This window comes from Nicotiana tomentosiformis, chromosome 5 (genome assembly GCF_000390325.3).
Source record: "Nicotiana tomentosiformis chromosome 5, ASM39032v3, whole genome shotgun sequence".
Classification (NCBI taxonomy): domain Eukaryota; kingdom Viridiplantae; phylum Streptophyta; class Magnoliopsida; order Solanales; family Solanaceae; genus Nicotiana; species Nicotiana tomentosiformis.
Window position 1 is genome coordinate 14,487,153 of NC_090816.1, and position 21,584 is coordinate 14,508,736.

At 37.6% G+C, this 21,584-nt stretch overlaps 1 protein-coding gene and 1 long non-coding RNA gene across 2 annotated transcripts; both read left to right on the forward strand.

The window, feature by feature from the left end:
- The first annotated feature begins 915 nt into the window (after window positions 1-915).
- LOC117276483 (secreted RxLR effector protein 161-like) lies at window positions 916-1,569 on the forward strand. The gene has a single exon (XM_033655810.2). The coding sequence runs from the start codon at window positions 916-918 to the stop codon at window positions 1,567-1,569; it is 654 nt and encodes a 217-aa protein (XP_033511701.2).
- Window positions 1,570-12,914: 11,345 nt separating this feature from the next.
- On the forward strand, window positions 12,915-15,418 carry LOC108948004 (uncharacterized). Its single transcript, XR_011415937.1, has 2 exons — window positions 12,915-13,379; window positions 13,605-15,418. It is a non-coding gene; the product is annotated as an uncharacterized lncRNA (long non-coding RNA).
- Window positions 15,419-21,584: the final 6,166 nt, after the last annotated feature.

The window sequence follows — 21,584 nt, forward strand, 5'->3', positions numbered from 1 at the left end:
AAGAAATCTATGTGCACTCACATCATTTCTCTCGCAGGTTGAACCTAAGACCATCAAAGAAGCTCTAAAGGATCCAGACTGGATCATAGCCATGCAAGAGGAGCTAAATCAGTTTGAGAGAAGCAAGGTCTGTCACTTGGTACAGAAACCCAAGACTAGAACTATAATAGGTACTAGATGGGTGTTCAGAAACAAGCTAAATGAACAAGGAAATATCACTAGGAACAAGGCTATACTGGTAGTTCAGGGATACAATCAAGAGGAGGGCATTGACTATGATGAGACGTTTGCACATGTAGCTAGAATGGAGGCTATAAAAATGTTGATAGCCTTTGTTGACCACATGGAGTTCACCTTATATCAGATGGATATAAATAGTGCCTTTTTGAATGGTTATCTGAAGGAGGAAGTGTTTGTCAAACAACCTCTTGGATTTGAAAATGAAGAATTTCCTGACTATGTGTTCAAAATGGATAAAGATCTTTATGGACTGAAATAGGCTCCAAGAGCTTGGTATAAAAGGCTCTCAAAATTCCTCTTAGCCAACAACTTTGTAAGAGGAAAGATGGACAACACTCTATTTCTAAGGAGCAGAGGGAAGAATATTCTAATTGTGCAAGTGTATGTGGATGACATTATATTTGGGGCTACCAATGAAGCAATGTGCAAGGAATTTGCTGAGATGATAGAAAATGAGTTTGAAATGAGCATGATGGGTGAATTGAACTTTTTTTTGGGGCTATAAATCAAGCAAACACCTACTGGAACCATGATACATCAACAGAAATACTCAAAGAACTACTGAAGAAGTTCAACATAGACTCCTCTAAGTCCATTGACACACCCATTGCAACTGCAACAAAGCTGGACCTTGATGAAGAATGAAAAAGTGTGGAACATAAACTATATAGAGGAATGATTGGGTCACTGTTGTACCTCACAGCAAGCAAGCCTGATATAGTGTTCAATGTGGGATTATGTGCAAGATTTCTGGCAAATCCCAAGGAATCTCACCTGAAGGCTGTCAAAAGGATACTAAGATATCTCAAGGGGACCCCTAACCTCTATCTATGGTATCCTAGAGGGTATAGCTTTGATATAGTTGGTTATGTTGATGCTGACTATGCAGGTTTTCATGTTGACAGGAAAAGCACTTCAGGAATAACTCATTTTCTATGTTCTTGTCTGGTGTCTTGGGGAACCAAGAAGCAAAACTCGGTGTCCTTATCTACAGTTGAGGCTAAATATGTGGCAGCAACATCCTGTTGTGCTCAGTTGCTATGGATAAGACAACAACTAAGGAACTATGTTATATTTATTGATTGTGTTCCCATTTTCTGTGATAACACAAGTGCCATAAACATTGCTAAAAATCCATGTCAGCACAAAAGAATCAAGCACATTGACATTCAGCATCACTTTCTCAAAGACAATGTTGAAAAGGGGAATATCTCAATTAACTTTTGTAAAACTGAAGATCAAATTGCTGATATTTTTACTAAAGCTCTGAGTAGGGATCACATTGAAAGGAATAGACTAGAACTAGGTCTAATCAACTCTTCCCACTAAATTAAATCCCAGTGATTGGCTAGAAAAGGCATAATTAGATGTAGATAATTAAGTACAATGTGTTTGATTCAGCTTTGTGCTTGTATTAGGCTCACACGCTTGCTTGGAAAATCTAGTTGATAACTGTGTTGTATGATACTAATATGATGTGTTGAAGCTTTATTGCAGAAATAAATAAGGAGTTGCTAACGAGTTAGTTCTTTGACTCAAGTACGTTCCATACTGTCTTAAGTCACTAGGACTTAATATCCTAAAATTATTGTTATGCTCAGACTTCTAATTCTGTTGGCATTACTTCCAGTCATCTTCAAGTCAAAGAGTAAGGGGGAATCCTAGTGCAGTTAGAGTTCAATTACTCCTGAAATCCTAACAGTCAAAGTAACAGTTATAAGAGTCCCGTTAGAACTGAAATTTGGTAATATTCTCTCTTCCAGTCAAATCAGGAGTAACGTCTTTAAAAGGCTCTTATGATAAGCTTCTCAAACCTCATTGTTTCTCTCAAACCCTAAGCAAAAATTAAGAGCAATTATCAAGAACTAATTCTCCCTTTTCTCTTCTTCGAGTATCTCATCTGATCACCATGCCTAAAGCTAGTCAAACCCCCTCTAGTGCCAAGCCATCAAGGGAACCCACACCCATACCTGATCCTTCTCCTTCGATATTTTCCACTATACCTACATCATCATCTCCTGTTCCTGCTCCTACCATCCTCACCTCCATTGTACCCCCTCCTCCAAAACCAACCACCCATGCACCTGAGCCTACTGCAAAAAATACCTCTAAGTCAACAAAGGTCAAGGCCTTTCCAAACAAATCTGTCAAAAAAGTGCCTGATGTTGCTACGCATGTAGACACAGTAGCCAAGGAGTCTGTGGTTCAAGGGGAATCAGTGCCAGTCGTTACTGATAAGTTACAACATCCTCATTCTAAATTAGATGTTTTGGTGTCTGCTATAGATGTTCCACCCTTAGATACTCTCCCACCTACGGGTGAGAAGCCACAAGTGGAGAAATTCACTGTAGAAAAAGGTGTAGGTAATATGGGGAAAGATGTAGATACTACTGTGGAGCCTGTGGTTGAGGGGGTAAGAAGTAAAGAACATGTGCAAAAGGAGGCTTCTGATGGCCTTTCTTTTAGTTAGACTGAGGATGAGGATGAGGATGATGATGGGGTGAAATAGAAGAAGGAGTTGTGAACAGTCATAAGGAGCATGACAAAACTGGGACCTGGTAATTTTGAGATAAAGTTATTGTCTTGTACAGACGTACAAGTATCAACATGAGGAGCTGGTCCTTTATCCTGAGGAGCTGGTTCTTCAAAACAATTAAGCAGCTACGTTGAGGACCTGGTTCTTTGAGCATTTAGTCATACTTTGTTAATCATCAAAATTTCAATACTCAACAAATTTCCCCTTTTGACGATAACAAACTTTGTACACAGCAGAACCGGGTAATCACCTCAAAGAACCAGGTAATCACATTAAAGAATCAGATAATCACAACAAGTGACAAGTACTATTGACAGACATGTATGTTCACAACCCACAACCCTCCAACCTTATCTTCCCCCTTTTGGCATCATCGAAAACACACAAAAACATATTAGACATTAAGCACAGATAGTGTAAGATTCAAGGTCAAACAGTCTACAACACAAGCTTAAGAAATATCAAGGCAAACAGACTAGGTTGAAGATACAATATAGTACAAAGTAGTATAGCATAGCAAGAGGAGACATTAAGTAGTGCCAAAATAAGATCAGGGCCTTCTTCACCATTAGAATAAAATAAACTAAAGACAAAAGAAAGAAAAAAGATAAGGCATCACTAGAATAGCAAAAGAAACTAAGGACACTGGGAAGGAACAGGTTCATGGGTGAGAAGCAGAGGGGGTCAAAGATTTCACTAGGGTGTAAATCTGTTAGGCATGAGCCTCCCTATCTCTTCTGAGCTCTTCCCTAAGTTGCCTTGTTTCCTTTCTTAGCTTATCATTGTCTTCACGAAGCTTGGCATTCTCTTCAACAGCCAATTCCAACCGCTTGCTGAGCTCTGCAGCCCTACTTCTCCTAAGTAGAGTAGCATATCCTGTGGGTACTCTAGCCTTGATCTTCTCATACCCACACTACTTGAGGGTAACAGAATCCAAAATGTCATTGTGGTTTCCAAACTTAAGCTCAGGTAAGGATGTTGAGCTTGTCAAACAACTCAGTCAACATGAAACCATAAGGCATATCATGCTTAGGTTTGGAGGTGTCTGCAGCTCTTACCATATGCTGAATCATCAGGTTAGGAAGATTGATAGGTCTACTAGTGTCAAGTAGTTCCATCACAGCCATGTCCACCAGAGTAGCTTCATGCCTACTCTCGGACCTCTGAAGAATGCAGGGATTGAAAAAATAAAACAATAACTTGTGGAAGGGAGTCATATTAGTCTTGTACACTTTTTGGGTAGCATCTAATTCAAACATTTGGGAGAACTTCCTTGTGACCACAATGCCAGTGCCAACATCATTGTCTATGGCTAGCCACTTTTTCTTCAAGTAATTGTCAAATCCCAAGGAAGAGATATTCAGAAGCATCCTCAACTCCTCAGCATCAAACTCCATTTCAAAGCCCCCTACCTTACTCTTGACTACCTTCCCATCAAAGTTGAAATTTGCATAGAACTCCACCACAAAAGGAACACACACTGGGGGGAAAGCTTTGACAAACATGTGCTTCCACCCATGTAGCTCGAGTTTTTCAACCAGTTGAGCCATCCCCTTCTCATTAGTGTTCGCAAGAATCTTCCCATTTAGCATTTTTCTATTCCTGGACTTTATGAGTGGGCCAACTGCAATTGCACATTCTTTCTTATCTTACCCCCGTTGGACCTTGCAGAAGGGGTAGCAAGTTTTGTAACTTTGGCACCCTTTCTCTTTGGTGTAGAGGACTTTGCTGGAAATGCAGAGTCAGGCTCATCTTCTCCATCCAGCTCAACAACAGGTTCCACAATTGAGACCTTCTTTGGCCTCTTTGCACTTCTAGACTCCTTAATGACTTGTGCATCAATATCCTTTCTTTTACTCCTTGTAAGAGGAGTTCTAGCAGGAGAAGCCACTCATTTCCTTATTGGGACTGCTGACTTTGTAGATTTCACAAGAGTCTTCCTGGGTTTCTTCCCTACTTCAGATAGTGGCACATCATCTTCATTACTACTAACTTCTTCATCTCCAGTGAAATGAGTTAACAGAGACCCAGGTTCTTAAGCCCTTGTCTCTTCACCAGTTTCTTCTGAAGCAGCTATAACAGTGTTCCCAATGTTCATGGAACCTTCAGATTCCTCACTCACATTCTCATCTTCTTCCTCACTCTCTTCATCACCTCATTTACTCTCACTTACCTTTTCTTGATCCTCACCCTCACTTTCAGAGTCGTCCCCTTCTTCACTATGATTTTCTTCTGCAGAATCATTAACTTGTTCACCTATCTTATCATCTATATCACTCTCCTTCTCATCTCCAGACGCTCACTCGTTCTCACTCTTAAGGTTGGAAGGTTGTGGGTTGTGAACATACATGTCTGTCAATAGTACCTGTCACTTGTTGTGATTATCCGGTTCTTTAAAGTGATTACCTGGTTCTTTGATGTGATTACTTGGTTCTTTGATGTGATTACCTGATTCTTTGATGTGATTACCTGGTTCTGTTGTGTACAAAGTTTGTCATCATCAAAAAGGGGGAATTTGTTAAGTATTGAAGTTTTTATGATTAACAAAGTATGACTAAATGCTCAAAGAATCAGGTCATCAACGTAGTTGCTTAATTGTTCTGAAGAACCAGCCCTTAAAGATAAAGGACCATCTCCTCATGTTGATACTTGTACATCTGTACAAGATAGTAACTTTATCTCAAAGTTACTCAGGTCCAAGTTTGGTGGAAAAAGGCTATTATATTTGATAAGGGTCATTGCTCAAGAAGATACGGATAATTCAGTCATAAACAAAAGTCCCAAAGCTTGTGGAATCCTTAGAATAGTAGGAGTCTTATCAAAGAGGAAGCTAACTATAAATAAGACTCCTAGAAGATATCAAGTTGAAGCGTTTAAATATGATCGACTTTGGACGTATGAACTATCATTTTACACATTAACTAAAGAGTCAGAAGTCGTTTACTCGAGTCGAGTACTTGCATTGTATTCTTCTTGAGTCAGTCTAGTGAATGTGCTTTAGAAAATTGAGTTGTAATCAAGCGTCATAAATAATTAGTGAGTTAGAGTGAGTGATTTTCTTTACAAGTTAGAGTAACTTATAAATCAAATAGTCGTAGTAGGAGTACTGAAGAGTATTGAATTACAGTCTTGTAAGTGAGATATTTTTTGCACATTGTTCTAGTAAAGTTGAAGTTGAAAATCCTACGTAGTAGGTCATGGTTTTTACACCTTTGAGCTGTGTGATTTTCACATAAAAATCTATGTGTTTACTTTACTGCTTATTTAATTCACATTTAAGGAATGCAACAAAGAACCAAGTTCTTTAGTAATTCACACTGGCACTCAAATTAACAGTCCACATTTTGAAAATTACAACATTTTCACTCTACTAGTCCATATGCTAAACCAAAACCCTGAACAGACATTGGTGATATAGGACATGTCACGGCCCAATTTCTCCTATAGGTCGGGATGGTGCCCAACTTCGCTGCTAGGCAAGCCTACGATGAATTTACTACGAGATTACTTCTTTTAATAGGCTTATAGGTAATTAAATTTTATTTATTTAGAACTTTGAGAAATAGAGAGTCAAATGAATAAAATGAAAGCTTCTGAATGCAAGCATAAATATGTAAATACTCAAAAACTATAAAGTCTACTAAAGTGTATGCCAAGATCTGGTGTCACAAGTGTATGAGCACTAGTAGAATATACAAAACTCTAACTAATGTCTGAAATAACATAGACAGAAAAATAAGTACAAAAGAAAGGCTCTAGGTGCTGCAGAACGACTCAGGATGCAGCTCACCACTAGGCCTCTGGGTAACGGGGGTGTGCGCCGGTATGTCCACCAGATGCACCTGCCTCAGATCCTGCACGGTTAGTGCAGAAGTGCAGCGTGAGTACATAAACAACATATACCCAGTAAGTATCAAGTCTAACCTCGAATAAGTAGTGATAAGGGGTCGACATCGACACTTACTATGGGCTACCAATAAAGTACAGAAGTTCTAAATAAGCAAGGGTTTTGTAATCAAAATAATCACTAAATAACAAGCAAGAAGTAAATAATTCTTTCTCATATGGTAAGTCCTAAATTAATTCCATCAAGTATACTTTTAATCTCTCAAGCCATGAAATGATATCAAATATATAATTAAACTTTGAGCATTAACACGTACGATTATGTCGAGGTCGTACGACCCGATCCAGAATAATGTGTACACTACTGAGGGTCGAGCGGCACGAACCATAGATGCATCTATATACTGCCGAGGCATTCGGCCCACTCCACAAGAAGAGAGGATACTTTATAAGCATTTGACTTAAACGTTATTAAAGGCTAATACACAACAACAACAACAACAACCCAGTATAATCCCACTAGTGGGGTCTGGGGAGGGTAGTGTGTACACAGACCTTACCCCTACCTTGGGTAGAGAGGTTGTTTTTGATAGACCCTCGGCTCCCTCCCTCTAAGAACTCCCCACCTTTCTCTTGGGGTGACTCGAACTCATAACCTCTTGGTTGGAAGTGGAAGGTGCTCACCACTAGAGCAACTCACTCTTATCTAAAGGCTAATACACAATGAAATACAAATTCCATTAACGACCTTTCACAATTCCTCTAACAAGTTCTAATATAATTTAAGCACTTTAATTAACAAGTAGGTGCAAACATTTCAAATAATTCATTATTTGGGTCCTAAAACTACCCGGACATAAGCATAATTAGTAGCTACGCACGGACTCTCGTCACCTCATTCATACGTACGTAGCCCCCACAATTAGAAGCAAACATTAATTCAAATTATCTATGGGGTAAATTCCCTCTTGCAAGGTTAGACAAGAGACTTACCTCGTCTCAAAGATCACTTTCCGGCCTCAAATTTACTAACATGCCTCAACTCGGTGCCGAACACTCCGAAACTAGTAAAATATTATATAAATTAATCAATATATGCTCAAAAGTTCATATTCTAACTATTAGAGTGATTACCCAACCCCAATTGAAAGATTCCTAAAATTTACCCCGGGCCCACGTGCCCGGATTCCGAAAATTTTCGAAGATAAATGTTACCCATAACCTCACAAAGTCAAAAATATAATTTTCACTCAATTCCATAACCCTTTTCGTGGTTAAATCTCATTTTTTATCAAAACCTAGATTTTTTATCTAAACCCATAATTTCCACAATTTTACATGTTAAAGTCTACCCATAATCTATGTATTAAACTCACATTGGGTAGGAATTACTTACCTTCAAAAGTTAAGTTGAAATCCCTCTCTTTAAAACTCCAAAATCGCCCAAGAGTGTAATAAATGAGCTCAAAATAGCCTAAGTTTCGATTTAAAACAAGACACTGCCCAGCTGCCGCGAACGCGGAAAGGGCCTCGCGTTCACGAACGCAAACGGCCCAGGCCCATAAAACGTGGACATCGCGAACGCGACCAGGGCCTCACGAACGCAGAGGCTTATCTGCCCTGCCCTACGCGAACGCGAAGGCACCTTCACAAACGCGAAGAACAACGGTGCCACCCTACCCAGCTCGCCTTACCCTTCGCGAACGTGGACCTCATCATGTGAACGCGAAGCAAAAAATTTCCCCCAGTCCAATTCCTTCATCATGAACGCGAGGGTCCTTCCGTGTTCTCGAAGAACGAAACCAAAACTAGAAAATCTGATTTTTCCAACTTAGCTCTGGGTGGTTCGAAACACACCCGAGCTACTCGGGACCCCATCAGAATGTACCAAAAAGTACATAAATATAATACGGACCTGTTCAAATTCTCAAAATGCGTAAAATAACAACAAAACTAAGAATCGCACCCCAAAATTCAATTGAATCAATTTTTGAACTTCAAGTTTCCAAATCGCTCCGAACATGCCAAATCATACTTAGACTACTCGGAATGATGCTAAACTTTGCGTGCAAGTATTAAATCACCATACGGAACTATTCTCCAGCTCAAAATCCAAAACGGACCTCGATAATACTGTGAGCACCTAATTTTTGCCCTAATATGAAATTACTCCTAAAAAATAATCCAAAAATAATTTTAATTATTTTATGAACTTCAGAAGTTTTTCTTTATTTGTTTTGCATTTATTCGCATTGTTTATGCATGTTAGGAATATCGTAAATCATAAAAATCATAAAAATATTCAAATCTTAATTTCATAGCATTTTAGTTTTTGAATTGCATTTTTAGGATTTAATTACATTGTTAAATGTATTATTTAAATATATAAAAACCAAAAAAAATACATTCTTAGGCTAGTTAATTAATTAGGTCATTAGTTAATCAGTAAGTGAAATATATAAATAGTTTAGCCACACAAATTGGTTTTAATTAAAATTTGAGTTCATAGTGGCTAATTTTGCAAAAAAGTCTAATAATGAAAGATGAGAAGAAAAGAAAGGGTTGTTGGTGCACATCTTTTCGAATTGAGCCAAACAAATTCGGCGGCCCAGTTTCTCCACAAGCTTGCCCTAAATTCCCCCTTAATTACCCAATTCTTTTCTCATTTTTAAAAACAGATGAGGGAAGAGACTACCTAATTTTCGAGACAAAAAACGGCAGCCTCTAAAATTCCTAAAAACCTAGCAGCAACACCCACCACAAAAATAGCTGCCGCTTCATTTCCAAACCAGCCACCACCAAACCTTTCAACCATCTCCACTGCACCTTCTTCTCAAGCCTTTTTCACTATTTCATTTGATAAGCCAATTTCCAACAATCCCTATTTTGTAAAATAAAGTATAACACACAAAAGGGGATTAGACAACAAAGAGGGGCTAGAAAATAAGGAATAGAAAGAAAAAAGGGAGTGAGGAAACGGTGGAGAAAAAGCCAAAAAAGAAGGCACACTTTCAACTTTCTTTTTTCATCTTTGATTTTCGGTGTTTTTTTTTTAAAGATTAAAAAAAAACATATACAAAAATACTGTTGTAGTTTGGTTAATTTTTAATCAAGTTTCAAAGAAAAAAATCAGAAAAACACAAAAAATATACACTCCTGCTTCGTTCTTCTGATTTCGATTTAGTTAGTCGGTTGAATTTGAGGTTGGTTTGAATTTATCGCTGGAGTTTGTTTGGATTTGAGTTCTAGTTCCGGTGCCGATTCGAAGCCCGATCGTGGATTTTGGTCACGGTCTATGCTCCTACTACTGTCTCATTTTCCGGTCAGATCTGGTCTGCCGGAGCTCGCCGTAACTGAGTTCTTATTAATATTATTGAGATTTTAAAGCTGCCGAAGATTACTGTCGTAGTTGTTTCTGTTTTGCTGAGCTTCGATCGAGTTTTGCCGTTGCCTTTAGTCGGTTTATTCGAGCTTTCTTTGTTCAACCAGGTTAGTTTGAAACTTCTCTGTATTATGCTTTTTTTTTAGTAAATGATTAAATAATTGAGTTCTTGCGTAAATTTGAAGATCCGCTCGATTCCTGATTTTTGTTATTCTTATGTGTAATGGATGCTCATTCCTCAGGTTATTAGTGACTTCTGCTATTATTTTGATTTGGTTTTTACCTCTATTTTTAATCGAAATTTTGTCTTGTATCATTGCTGTATATTTCATGTCCTAATGGTCCTCAAGTGTTAGTGAATACCGAGATTCTATATTTATTATATCAATTTGTTCTGTTGATTTCCTTGAAAAAGATGCACAAATTTTCATGTGTTTGTCATGCCTCCATTAATTGATTTAGGTAGCTAAATTGGAGGTTTAATTTAGTGATTGTTGAAGTGTAAATAGAGATTTGCCTTCAATGGCTCAATCGAGTGGGTTGTGGTTTGCTTTTAAAGAAAAGAACAGAGTTGGGCCTTCGGTATAGTATTTGGTCGAGAAAATATTTGGTTCAAAGGGATCATTTTAATGGTTTAGAGTAAGAAGTTATTCATAAGCTAGTCCGTCCCTTATAGCTAGTAGATATCAAAATGACAAAAAATAGAATAGTTGTAAATATTTTTAAATGTAGATAACTTGTCAATACTCTAAATAAATAAAATATTTCTTGAATTCCAAATGCCCCTATATCCATTAATTTTGACCATCACAATAATCTCAAATTAGTTTAGGAAAATAACTCATGATCATCGTAGCTTGCTTTAGGCGCGATTAATTATTAATCATTGTGACTATGGGTACAGTTCCCGTGGCATAGTCACGATACATAAATTCCCATTCGGGTGTACATTTCATGTGACCCGACCGTAACTTCAAATGATAATAAAATTAACACGTTGTAAATCGCGGGTGCGTTTCACGTAGCGCGGTTCGTAATGTGTACAAAAACAAATGAGTGCGCGACATCGCGACTTGTTCAAACAAATTCCATAAATACTAAAAGCGATTTAAAAGTAAAGAATGCATAATAGGTTTTAAACATATATTAAATCAGATAATTAGGCTAAGTATAAATTGTTAAGCCACCGTGCTAAAACCACGGAACTCGGGAGTGCCTCACACCTTCTTCCGGGTTAATAGAATTCCTTACCCGGTCTTTTGTGTTCGCGGACCGTAAAAATAGAGTCAATTTCCTCGATTTAGGATTTAAAATAAACCGGTGACTTGGGACACCATAAATTATTCCAAGTGGCGACTCTGATCAAATAAATAATCTCATTTCGAACAATGTCACTTAAATTGAAAAAACTCCCATATCCCGTTCAGAAAAAAAGAGGTGTGACAGCTCTGGCGACTCTGCTGGGGAACGAACCTAGAATCTCTGGTTCAGGGTTCAGAATTCGAGCTTAGAATAACTGTTATGCTTGGCTTTCATGATTGTCTGATATTACTTGTTTGAGCCTAATGTGCTAACTGCCTCTCTTTACCGCTTTGATATTGTTGTGAGCTGTATATAAACTGTTACAAAAACTTCTCTTCTCTCTGAGTCTTCTAAATATTTTGGGAAGCGTGCGCTTCGCGCGGCTTCTTTTCTGTTAGAGTCATATCCTAATTTTAGAACGAGGTTCGGACAAGTTGCAAAGCCGGTAAAGCTTCTATATTTCCGGTACGCTGCCCTCCCCCCCGGCTCGAGTTGTCCGCTCGGGTAAGCCAGGTCTAGAACAATACACCCAGGATTTAAACTTAGAATAACACAACCTCATGCCGGATTCCTATTAGGTACGTTTTCTTGCATCACGTGCATTTGACTTAGGGGACTCAACACAGGGGTTGGGTCCGTCTAGGACAGGTGTACCCAAAAAATTAAAAGACCATCCTGATGCATTTTACGTGCTACTTGTGTTTTCATTTGCTTCGGCTTGTATGTTGACCAGCTTCTAGAATAGGGAAAGAAAATCAAGAAAAAAATAAGAGTGAGGTAGGTATTTGAAACATTTCGAAACTCTGCGGAAATTTTGAAAAACAAAAGAGAGAAAATAAGCCAATACTTTCAAAAGTCATTGTTTCCCCTGTTCCGTCAAAAATGGCAGAACTACGCGGGTCTGATTCTCACCGGATGTGAGATACGTAGGCAAACCTCATCGGTTCTGGCCCACAATTTTCAAAAAATTCAAAAATATTTTCCTTTACCTCCTCTTTAGAAAGTCTTTCTTTTATACCACAATTTTCAAAAAATCCAAAAATATTTTCCTTTACCTCCTCTTTAGAAAGTCTTTCTTTTAGACCACAATTTTCAAAAAATCCAAAAATATTTTCCTTTATCTCCTCTTTAGAAAGTCTTTCTTTTAGACCACAATTTTCAAAAAATTCAAAAATATTTTTCTTTACCTCCTCTTTAGAAAGTCTTTCTTTTAGACTACAATTTTCAAAAAACTCCAAAAATATTTTCCTTTACTTCCTTCTGTAGAAAGTCTTTCTTTTAGACCCCAATTTTAAAAAGATACAAAAACATTTTCTTTTTAATTTCTTCTAAAAATCCAAAAGTATTTTCATTCTTCTTTCGTAAATTGAAAAGAAAATTCAAGATTCAAAAATATATTTTTTTTCTTTAGAAGTATTTCTTTCATAAATTCAAAATAAAATTCTAAAAATCCAAAAATATTTCCTTTCTTGTTTAGATGTTTTTCTTTCGAAATTCCAGAAAACAAAAATCGAAATTCAAAAAAAATATTTTCTTTCTTCTTTAGAAGTCTTTCTTTAAAAAAACATTAAAAAAAATAAATAAATCGAAATCCAAAAATATTTTCTTTCTTCTTTATAAGTCTTTCTTTCGGAAATTAGAAAAAAAAAAGAATTAGTTTATTTCCTTTATTCTTGATCTTCCCGAACTACGCACGATCTGATTCATGTTCCCACATGATACGTAGGCAACCCACATCAGGTTCGATCGACCAAAAAAAATGAAATGAAAATGAAAAACAAAATTAAAAATGATGATGATAATAAGGACCGACTGAGTCCATTCTAACGTGTCTCTTGTTTTGAATCATAGATGAAAGTTTGAGGTGGTCTGTTTGTGGTAAGCTATCAACACAAGATCCAAGGAAAAATACCATTGACAACTGACATTGAAGCTGTTAAGAGCGGTCAAGAGACTCAGGGTCAGAGGGTTCAACAAGAGTCTACTATGGTTGAGGAAAATAGAATACTGAAACAGCAAATGACTTAAATGTGTCAAGCATCGGCCAATGGTCAAGGACCACCCCTTTCTTATGTTTTCCCAAAATTCACACCCATCTCGACTACTACCACTCATGTCTCACTGTCTGATCGATCCTATCCATTTGGGTTCAGTCTTTATCCCAACTGTACGACTACAGCTGAAACTTCTGTTGCGTGCTCCCAAAGTGTGCCATTGACCACCAATCAGACAATCACTATTGTTATGCCCGTTTTCACTATCCCACAGCCAACAGTGGTACAAAAGAAAAGTCATGAGTCACAATTTGCTACCCAGCAAGAACAATACCATTCTCCTGAGTACCACTCGTACCTATTTGATCCTCCTTTAAAGATTGAGAAGCCTACCCGAAAGATGGCACAAGAAGAAATGACCCAAAGAGTGAAAATCTTAGAACAAAAGTTGAAAAACATGCAAGGGTTGACAGGTCAGAAGAGTATTGCCTTCAAGGATCTATGTATGTTCCCCGGCGTTCGTTTGCCACTTGGTTTCAAGACTCCCAAATTTGAAAAGTATGATGGACACGGAGACCCCATAGCCCACCTGAAAAGGTATTGCAATTAACTAAGAGGTGTGGAGGGAAAAGAAGAACTAGTAATGGCTTATTTCGGGGAAAGCCTGACAGGGGTAGCCTCTGAATGGTTTATGGATCAAGAAACCTCTCACTGGCATGTCTGGGATGACATGGCCCAGGCCTTTGCCAAACAGTTCCAATACAATATCGATATCGCCCCAGACCGCAATTCCCTTTCAAACCTGAAGAAGAAACTAACTGAAAGTTTCAGGGAATATGCCATTAAATGGAGAGAGCAAGCGGCTAGAGTTAAGCCACCAATGGATGACCACGAGTTAATCACTGTCTTCCTTCAGGCTCAAGAGCCAGATTATTTTCAAAACATGATGTCCGCAGTGGGCAAATCCTTCTCGGAAGCAATCAAAATTGGGGAAATGGTTGAGAATGGCCTTAAGACAAGCAAAATTATAAGTCAAGCAGTTCTCAAAGCTGCAACTTAGGCTGTCCAGATTGAATCTGGTAATTTTAGTGACACGAATGAGAAGGATGAAGAAACCATGATGACAATAAGGTCGAGAAGAGGTCCTAGGAGAACATCTCGAAGGTATGAGCAGCCTCATCAGGTTTCCGATGATTTCCCTGAGCACTACTATCCACCTCAGAACCCACAATACTCTATTGCTCCACTTCAGTATGTTGTCCAGCCATCAAGACACCCCAGAAGGCGAGCACCAGCACCACAAAATTTCCACCAGCTTCCACAAAATTTTCAAGTGCCCTATAACCCATATCCAAGCCAGGGGTATAGAGGGGAACAAAGGTTGAAAGATAATTTTACACCAATAGGAGAGTCCTATGCAAGTGTGTTTGAGAAATTAAAGCATTATGACATGATTGCACCTATTCCTCCAAATCATATGGACCCACGTGCAAGAAGCTATGACCCTTCTAAAAGGTGTGAATACCATTCCAATGTTCAGGGGCACAATGTTGAAAGTTGTCGGGATTTGAAAAGAGAAATAGAAAGGATGATCAAGGAAAAACTGATTGTGATCCAAGATAATGACACCCAGAATATCACGCAGAATCCTTTACATGCACATGATGATGCACACTTTGTGGGAATGATGTGTGGTGACATGGAGTATGAGAATCCTCTCGGGAACTTGCCGACTGAAATTGGAAAAGGCCATGGTGATTCTAATGAGCAAAATTTTGGCTAAATGTCAAGCTTAGCAATTGAAAAGTCATTCCCTCCTCACTAGGAAGGAATCTTGGTGGTTTGTTTTGATATTTTTTCTATTATATGGGTTATTCCAGGGTGTGATCCAGATTTTATTTGTTTTATTGAGTCAAACCCTTCTATCCCTCTATTTGGTTTGTGTGAGTCTTGTTTGTCCGTTTTGTTGCTATTTTCATTAGCCGGGTTATTTTAGGGTTGTAACTCGGATTTTAGGTTGTTTGTTTTGTTGTTTACTCAATGAAATACAGTTTGTCCTTTTGTGTCATTCCATGCTTAGTTCTTTTCCCGCTAGTTTTAGTGATATGGCATGCATGCGGAATTTTTGGCCCGATCTTAGAAAACTGATTTAAGCTTGAATTGGATAAATGAGAAAAGGAAACTTTTGAGGATGAATAAAGAGTTGAAACACTTTGGAATTAAGCTCAAATAAAATGACCTGTGGAGGTTAATGATCTTTACCTTCAAATCATTGTGAAGGTCGGGTTTGAGGAAGAATCAATTGAAGTTTATTGGTAAGTTTGACATTAATGGGTGAAAAGTGTCTTCCGACCACGACACACCAAGAAGACAGACATGTTCATCAATGTTGTGTCGCGAAAGGAAACCATGTTTGGCATTCTCGAGGCTAGGAGGCCATTTTTCTGCTACCCAAATACTTTATACCATTTGTTACCCCTTTTGAGCCTGCGTTATTTTCTTTGACCACCCTCTTTTGGAATCAAGTTTAGAGTCAAAAGTAAAAACAAATGATGAAATGACAGAAAAATGAAAGAAAAAGTCCATGTCCCAAGAGTACAAACTGGGGAGACTCTTAGAAAGTACAAGTGAAAAAAAAAATAGAATAGTCAAAGGTCCATGTCCCAGAAAATAGAAGTTGGGCAACTTGTTTTGAAAAAAAAAAAAGAAAAAAAAAGGGAAAAAAGAAAAAAAAAGAGCAGAAAGAAAGATGAAAAAATAATAGTTAGGTCAGATGTTTGAACTACGTTAGACCTGATTCCTTTGAAAAAGATACGTAGGCAGCCTTACACGGTTCGGTCCAACCAAATAAGAATTTAAAAAAAAAATCCAAAAATCCCCAATATCTGAAACTGGGGCAATGATTTTATTTCACTTTTGAAAGAGTCGATTCCAAGAGTTGTAAGTCTACTATCCCTTATTTTGAGTCTACTTTGAGCCTTCATGACGTCCCTCTTTTCCAACCCTATCCAAAATTCTTCCAAATAAAGACCTCCCGATATGCCTTCAAGAATGTCAAGAGAAGCATGCAATGAGCAACGGTTGTCACGTGACATAGAACACTGTCAAGTTGCTCACACAAGAAAGCAAAAGAAAAAGAAAAAGAGAAGAAAAATGAGAGAGTCTTACTAGTGAAAACCCTCACAGGCACTATAAGGCGACGGTAAGCAGAGATAAATAAAGAAGAGAGACTTGTTGGTGAAAACCCCTCGGGGCATCATTAGTCGATAGTGAGTCGTGAAGCTGATGCAAAGGATTGGCACGAACAAGCCCGACTTCAAAGGTCATAAGAATGGTAAAAGGGAAGATTGGATCAGTTTGATAGATCAGGCCGTTAAGTCCAAAATACATGTCATGATCATTAAGGCTAGTTACCGCAAAATAAAAAATAATAATAAAAAATAAAAAAACTCTTCCTTCTGTCCTTCCGACAGGGGCATTTCTTGTTAATACTGTTTCTTCGCACCATTGGGTCCCTTCACTTTGAGTCAGTCCTTGTCAAAACAAGCAAAAAAAGATTTCAAAATCTGCTACCAGCTTTTCAGTTGCACAAAGTAAATTTGGCAAGCACAGTCAGGTGTTACAGTCAACATGCCTTGAGGATTCATGCAAAGGCTTCCCCCCAAAATACCCTTGTCAGCCTACTTGGCTAAAGCAAGCAAAGATAACCTCGAGGTTAATCAGGGGCTCGGGCTCTCTTTAGTACTGAACAAGAACTATGAAGTGTGCACATCATGCAAAAGTCACTTACCAGTTGTGATTCTCTCTGACAGACAAATTGCTCAAAAAGCATAAAGACATTCAAGACATAGAAAAGGTCGCCTAAGCAAAGGTCTCCAGTTGGGATAAGGCTGATTGAGCCACAAATACAAATGGTACTGGGTGTGAAACGATCAGGGTTGATGTAAAGCAAAAAGTCTCTTGAAACCGACTCAAGCTGATTGAGCAAAAGCCAAGCTGCCCAAGACTTAAGGCCACAAACCAACCACCACTTTTAAAACTGACAAAATTTTCTCTATTTGAAACAGGAACAAAGCAGTGCAAGGAATTTGGGTTTCCAAAAAAAAAAAAAAGAAGAAAGGAAATAAAAAGAAAAAAAAGAAGAGAAGAGCCGACAAAAGGGAAGTTTCTCAAATCTTTGTCTTTATTTGTCTTGCTAGTGTGCATAAAATATTGCCATTGCTCTTCATATTTTTTCTCCTAGGATAAAACGTCCTAATCTAATGGATTTTCTCCCAATAAAAATCTTAGTCTGATAAATTTTTCTCCTAAGATAGAAAAACCTAGTCCGATGAATTTTCTCCTAGGATAAACGTCTTAGTCCGATGAATCTTTCTCCTAAGATAACAAAAAAGGACCTAGTTTGATGAACTTTCTCCTAGGATCAAAATCTTAGTCTGATGAATCTTTCTCCTAAGATAAGAAAACCTAGGCTGCTGAATTTTTCTCCTAGGATCAAAATCTTAGTCTGATGAATCTTTCTCCTAAGATAACAAAAAAGGGACTTAGTCTGATGAACTTTCTCCTAGGATCAAAATCTTAGTCTAATGAAACTTTATCCTAAGATAAGAAAACCTAGGCTGCTGAATTTTTCTCCTAGGATAAAATATCTTAGTCTGATAAATCTTTCTCCTAAGATAACAAAAAAAGGACCTAGTCTGATGAACTTTCTCCTAGGATCAAAATCTTAGTCTGATGAATCTTTCTCCTAAGATAGTAAACCTAGTCTGATGAATTTTCTCCTAGGATAAACGTCTTAGTCTGATGAATCATTCTCCTAAGATTAGAAAACCTAGTCTGATGAACTTTCTCCTAGGATAGAAATCTTAGTCTGATGAATCTTTCTCCTAAGATACAAAAAAAAAAGACCTAGTCTGATGAATTTTCTCCTAGGATAATAAGTTTAAAAAAAGGGAAGTCTGAAAAAAAAAACAAAGATCAATTTTTAGTTTTCTTAAGTTATCAATCTTTAGTTTTCTTGAAGTCAAGGGTCCCGCCTGGAGAATAGGATCAGTTTTTAGTTTAGTCAAGCTTAGTTTATAGTTTTATGCAAGCTCAATCTCAAATTTAGGAGATGCACTTCCTAGTTTGGGTTTTTCAGATTTTTATTTCTTAAGGAGACACACATCCTAGTCGAGTCTTCAATTTTGCTCTCATCATTGTATCATTCATCAATAGCATAGGTAATTTATAGTTCTGCTAATAACTCACAAATCTTCCTAATGTAAACTGGGGCAGAAAGAGTTTCTTTTGTTGTTTCCGTTTTGTTGTAGTTGCAGGCGCCCACCGGGAGAACGAGGGAATTAATTTCAAGTTTTAAAGTCATCAGGCACCCACCTGGAGAATGAGGGAATTTATTTTAATTTTCAAGTCATTATCAGGCGCCCACCTGGAGAACGAGGGAATTTATTTCAAGTTTTTAAGTCATCAGGCGCCCACCTGGAAAACGAGGGAATTCATTTCAGTTTTAAGTTATCAGGCGCCCACCTGGAGAACGAGGGAATTAATTTCAAGTTTTAAAGTCATCAGGTACCCACCTGGAGAATGAGGGAATTTGTTTTAATTTTCAACTCATTATAAGTCGCCCACCTGGAGAACGAGGGAATTTATTTCAAGTTTTTAAGTCATCAGGCGTCCACCTGAAAAACGAGGGAATTCATTTCAAGTTTTAAGTCAACATCAGGCGCCCACCTGGAGAATGAGGGAATTTATTTCGAGTTTTAAGTCATCAGGCGCCCACTTGGAGAACCTGGAGAACAAGGGAAGTCATTTAAGAATTCAATTCAAGTTAGAAGTAGCAGAAGCTCGCCTCAAGAATGCGAGCTGACAGTCCGAGATGACCAAAGGAAGAAGTCTCAATCCAAAAAAAAAAAGAAGTGAATCCAAAATGCAGAAGCAGATGAAAAGATATGGGTTGCTCAAGATATGATTGAAGTCGCAAGCTTTGCATGTCCTGTCTTGATCCGAAAAGCTGAAGAAGAAAGAACTAGCACCTGCAGTTAGCAAGCATCAAGGTTCAAATCAAAAGTCCGTATGAAGAACCCTTCAAGACTCAAGATCAAGCTTCAGAGGACTCATAGATAGGAATCTTGTAACTCGTAGCTGATAGGCTTAGTTAGTCTTTTTCATTTTTGACTTTGGTGTTAAAAAAAGCTCAGCAAGCAGTAAACAGCAGCAACAACAGTGAAATCACAGCTTCTCGGTACTCCCAGCTACCTAAACTTCCAGAACTATACTGACCTGATTCCTTTAAAGCCAAGGATATGTAGGCAACCTCTGAAGCACGGTTCGATCAAACATTTTCAAAATGCTTCCCATGGAGTGTCAAACGGGGCAAAAATTGCTCATAATTGCTCACTTTATCTTTGCCCGAAAACTCTTCATGTTCTCCAGCAAAGAGGGGCAGCTGTGAGCACCTAATTTTTGCCCTAATATGAAATTACTCCTAAAAAATAATCCAAAAATAATTTTATTTATTTTATGAACTTCAGAAGTTTTTCTTTATTTGTTTTGCATTTATTCGCATTGTTTATGCATGTTAGGAATATCGTAAATCATAAAAATCATAAAAATATTCAAATCTTAATTTCATAGCATTTTAGTTTTTGAATTGCATTTTTAGGATTTAATTACATTGTTAAATGTATTATTTAAATATATAAAAACCAAAAAAAAATACATTCTTAGGCTAGTTAATTAATTAGGTCATTAGTTAATCAGTAAGTGAAATATATAAATAGTTTAGCCACACAAATTGGTTTTAATTAAAATTTGAGTTCATAGTGGCTAATTTTGCAAAAAAGTCTAATAATGAAAGATGAGAAGAAAAGAAAGGGTTGTTGGTGCACATCTTTTCGAATTGGGCCAAACAAATTCGGCGGCCCAGTTTCTCCACAAGCTTGCCCTAAATTCCCCCTTAATTACCCAATTCTTTTCTCATTTTTAAAAACAGATGAGGGAAGAGACTAGACCTAATTTTCGAGACAAAAAACGGCAGCCTCTAAAATTCCTAAAAACCTAGCAGCAACACCCACCACAAAAATAGCTGCCGCTCCATTTCTAAACCAGCCACCACCAAACCTTTCAACCATCTCCACTGCACCTTCTTCTCAAGCCTTTTTCACTATTTTATTTGATAAGCCAATTTCCAACAACCCCTATTTTGTAAAATAAAGTATAACACACAAAAGGGGATTAGACAACAAAGAGGGGCTAGAAAATAAGGAATAGAAACAAAAAAGGGAGTGAGGAAACGGTGGAGAAAAAGCCAAAAAAGAAGGCAGACTTTCAACTTTCTTTTTTCATCTTTGATTTTCGGTGTTTTTTTTTTTTAAGATTAAAAAAAAACATATACAAAAATGCTGTTGTAGTTTGGTTAATTTTTAATCAAGTTTCAAAGAAAAACAATCAGAAAAACACAAAAAATATACACTCCTGCTTCGTTCTTCTGATTTCGATTTAGTTAGTCGTTTGAATTTGAGGTTGGTTTGAATTTATCGCTGGAGTTTGTTTGGATTTGAGTTCTAGTTCCGGTGCCGATTCGAAGCCCGATCGTGGATTTTGGTCGCGGTCTATGCTCCTACTACTGTCTCATTTTCCGGTCAGATCTGGTCTGCCGGAGCTCGCTGTAACTGAGTTCTTATTAATATTATTGAGATTTTAAAGCTGCCGAAGATTACTGTCCTAGCTGTTTCAGTTTTGCTGAGCTTCGATCGAGTTTTGCCGTTGCCTTTAGTCGGTTTATTCGAGTTTTCTTTATTCAACCAGGTTAGTTTGAAACTTCTCTGTATTATGCTTTTTTTTTTTTAGTAAATGATTAAATAATTGAGTTCTTGCGTAAATTTGAAGATCCGCTCGATTCCTGATTTTTGTTATTCTTATGTGTAATGGATGCTCATTCCTCAGGTTATTAGTGACTTCTGCTATTATTTTGATTTGGTGTTTACCTCTATTTTTAACCGAAATTTTGTCTCGTATCATTGCTGTATATTTTATGTCCTAATGGTCATCAAGTGTTAGTGAATACCGAGATTCTATATTTATTATATCAATTCGTTCTGTTAATTTCCTTGAAAAAGATGCACAAATTTTTATGTGTTTGTCATGCCTCCATTAATTGATTTAGGTAGCTAAATTGGAGGTTTAATTTAGTGATTGTTGAAGTGTAAATAGAGCTTTGCCTTCAATGGCTCAATCGAGTGGGTTGTGGTTTACTTTTAAAAAATAGAACAGAGTTGGGCCTTTG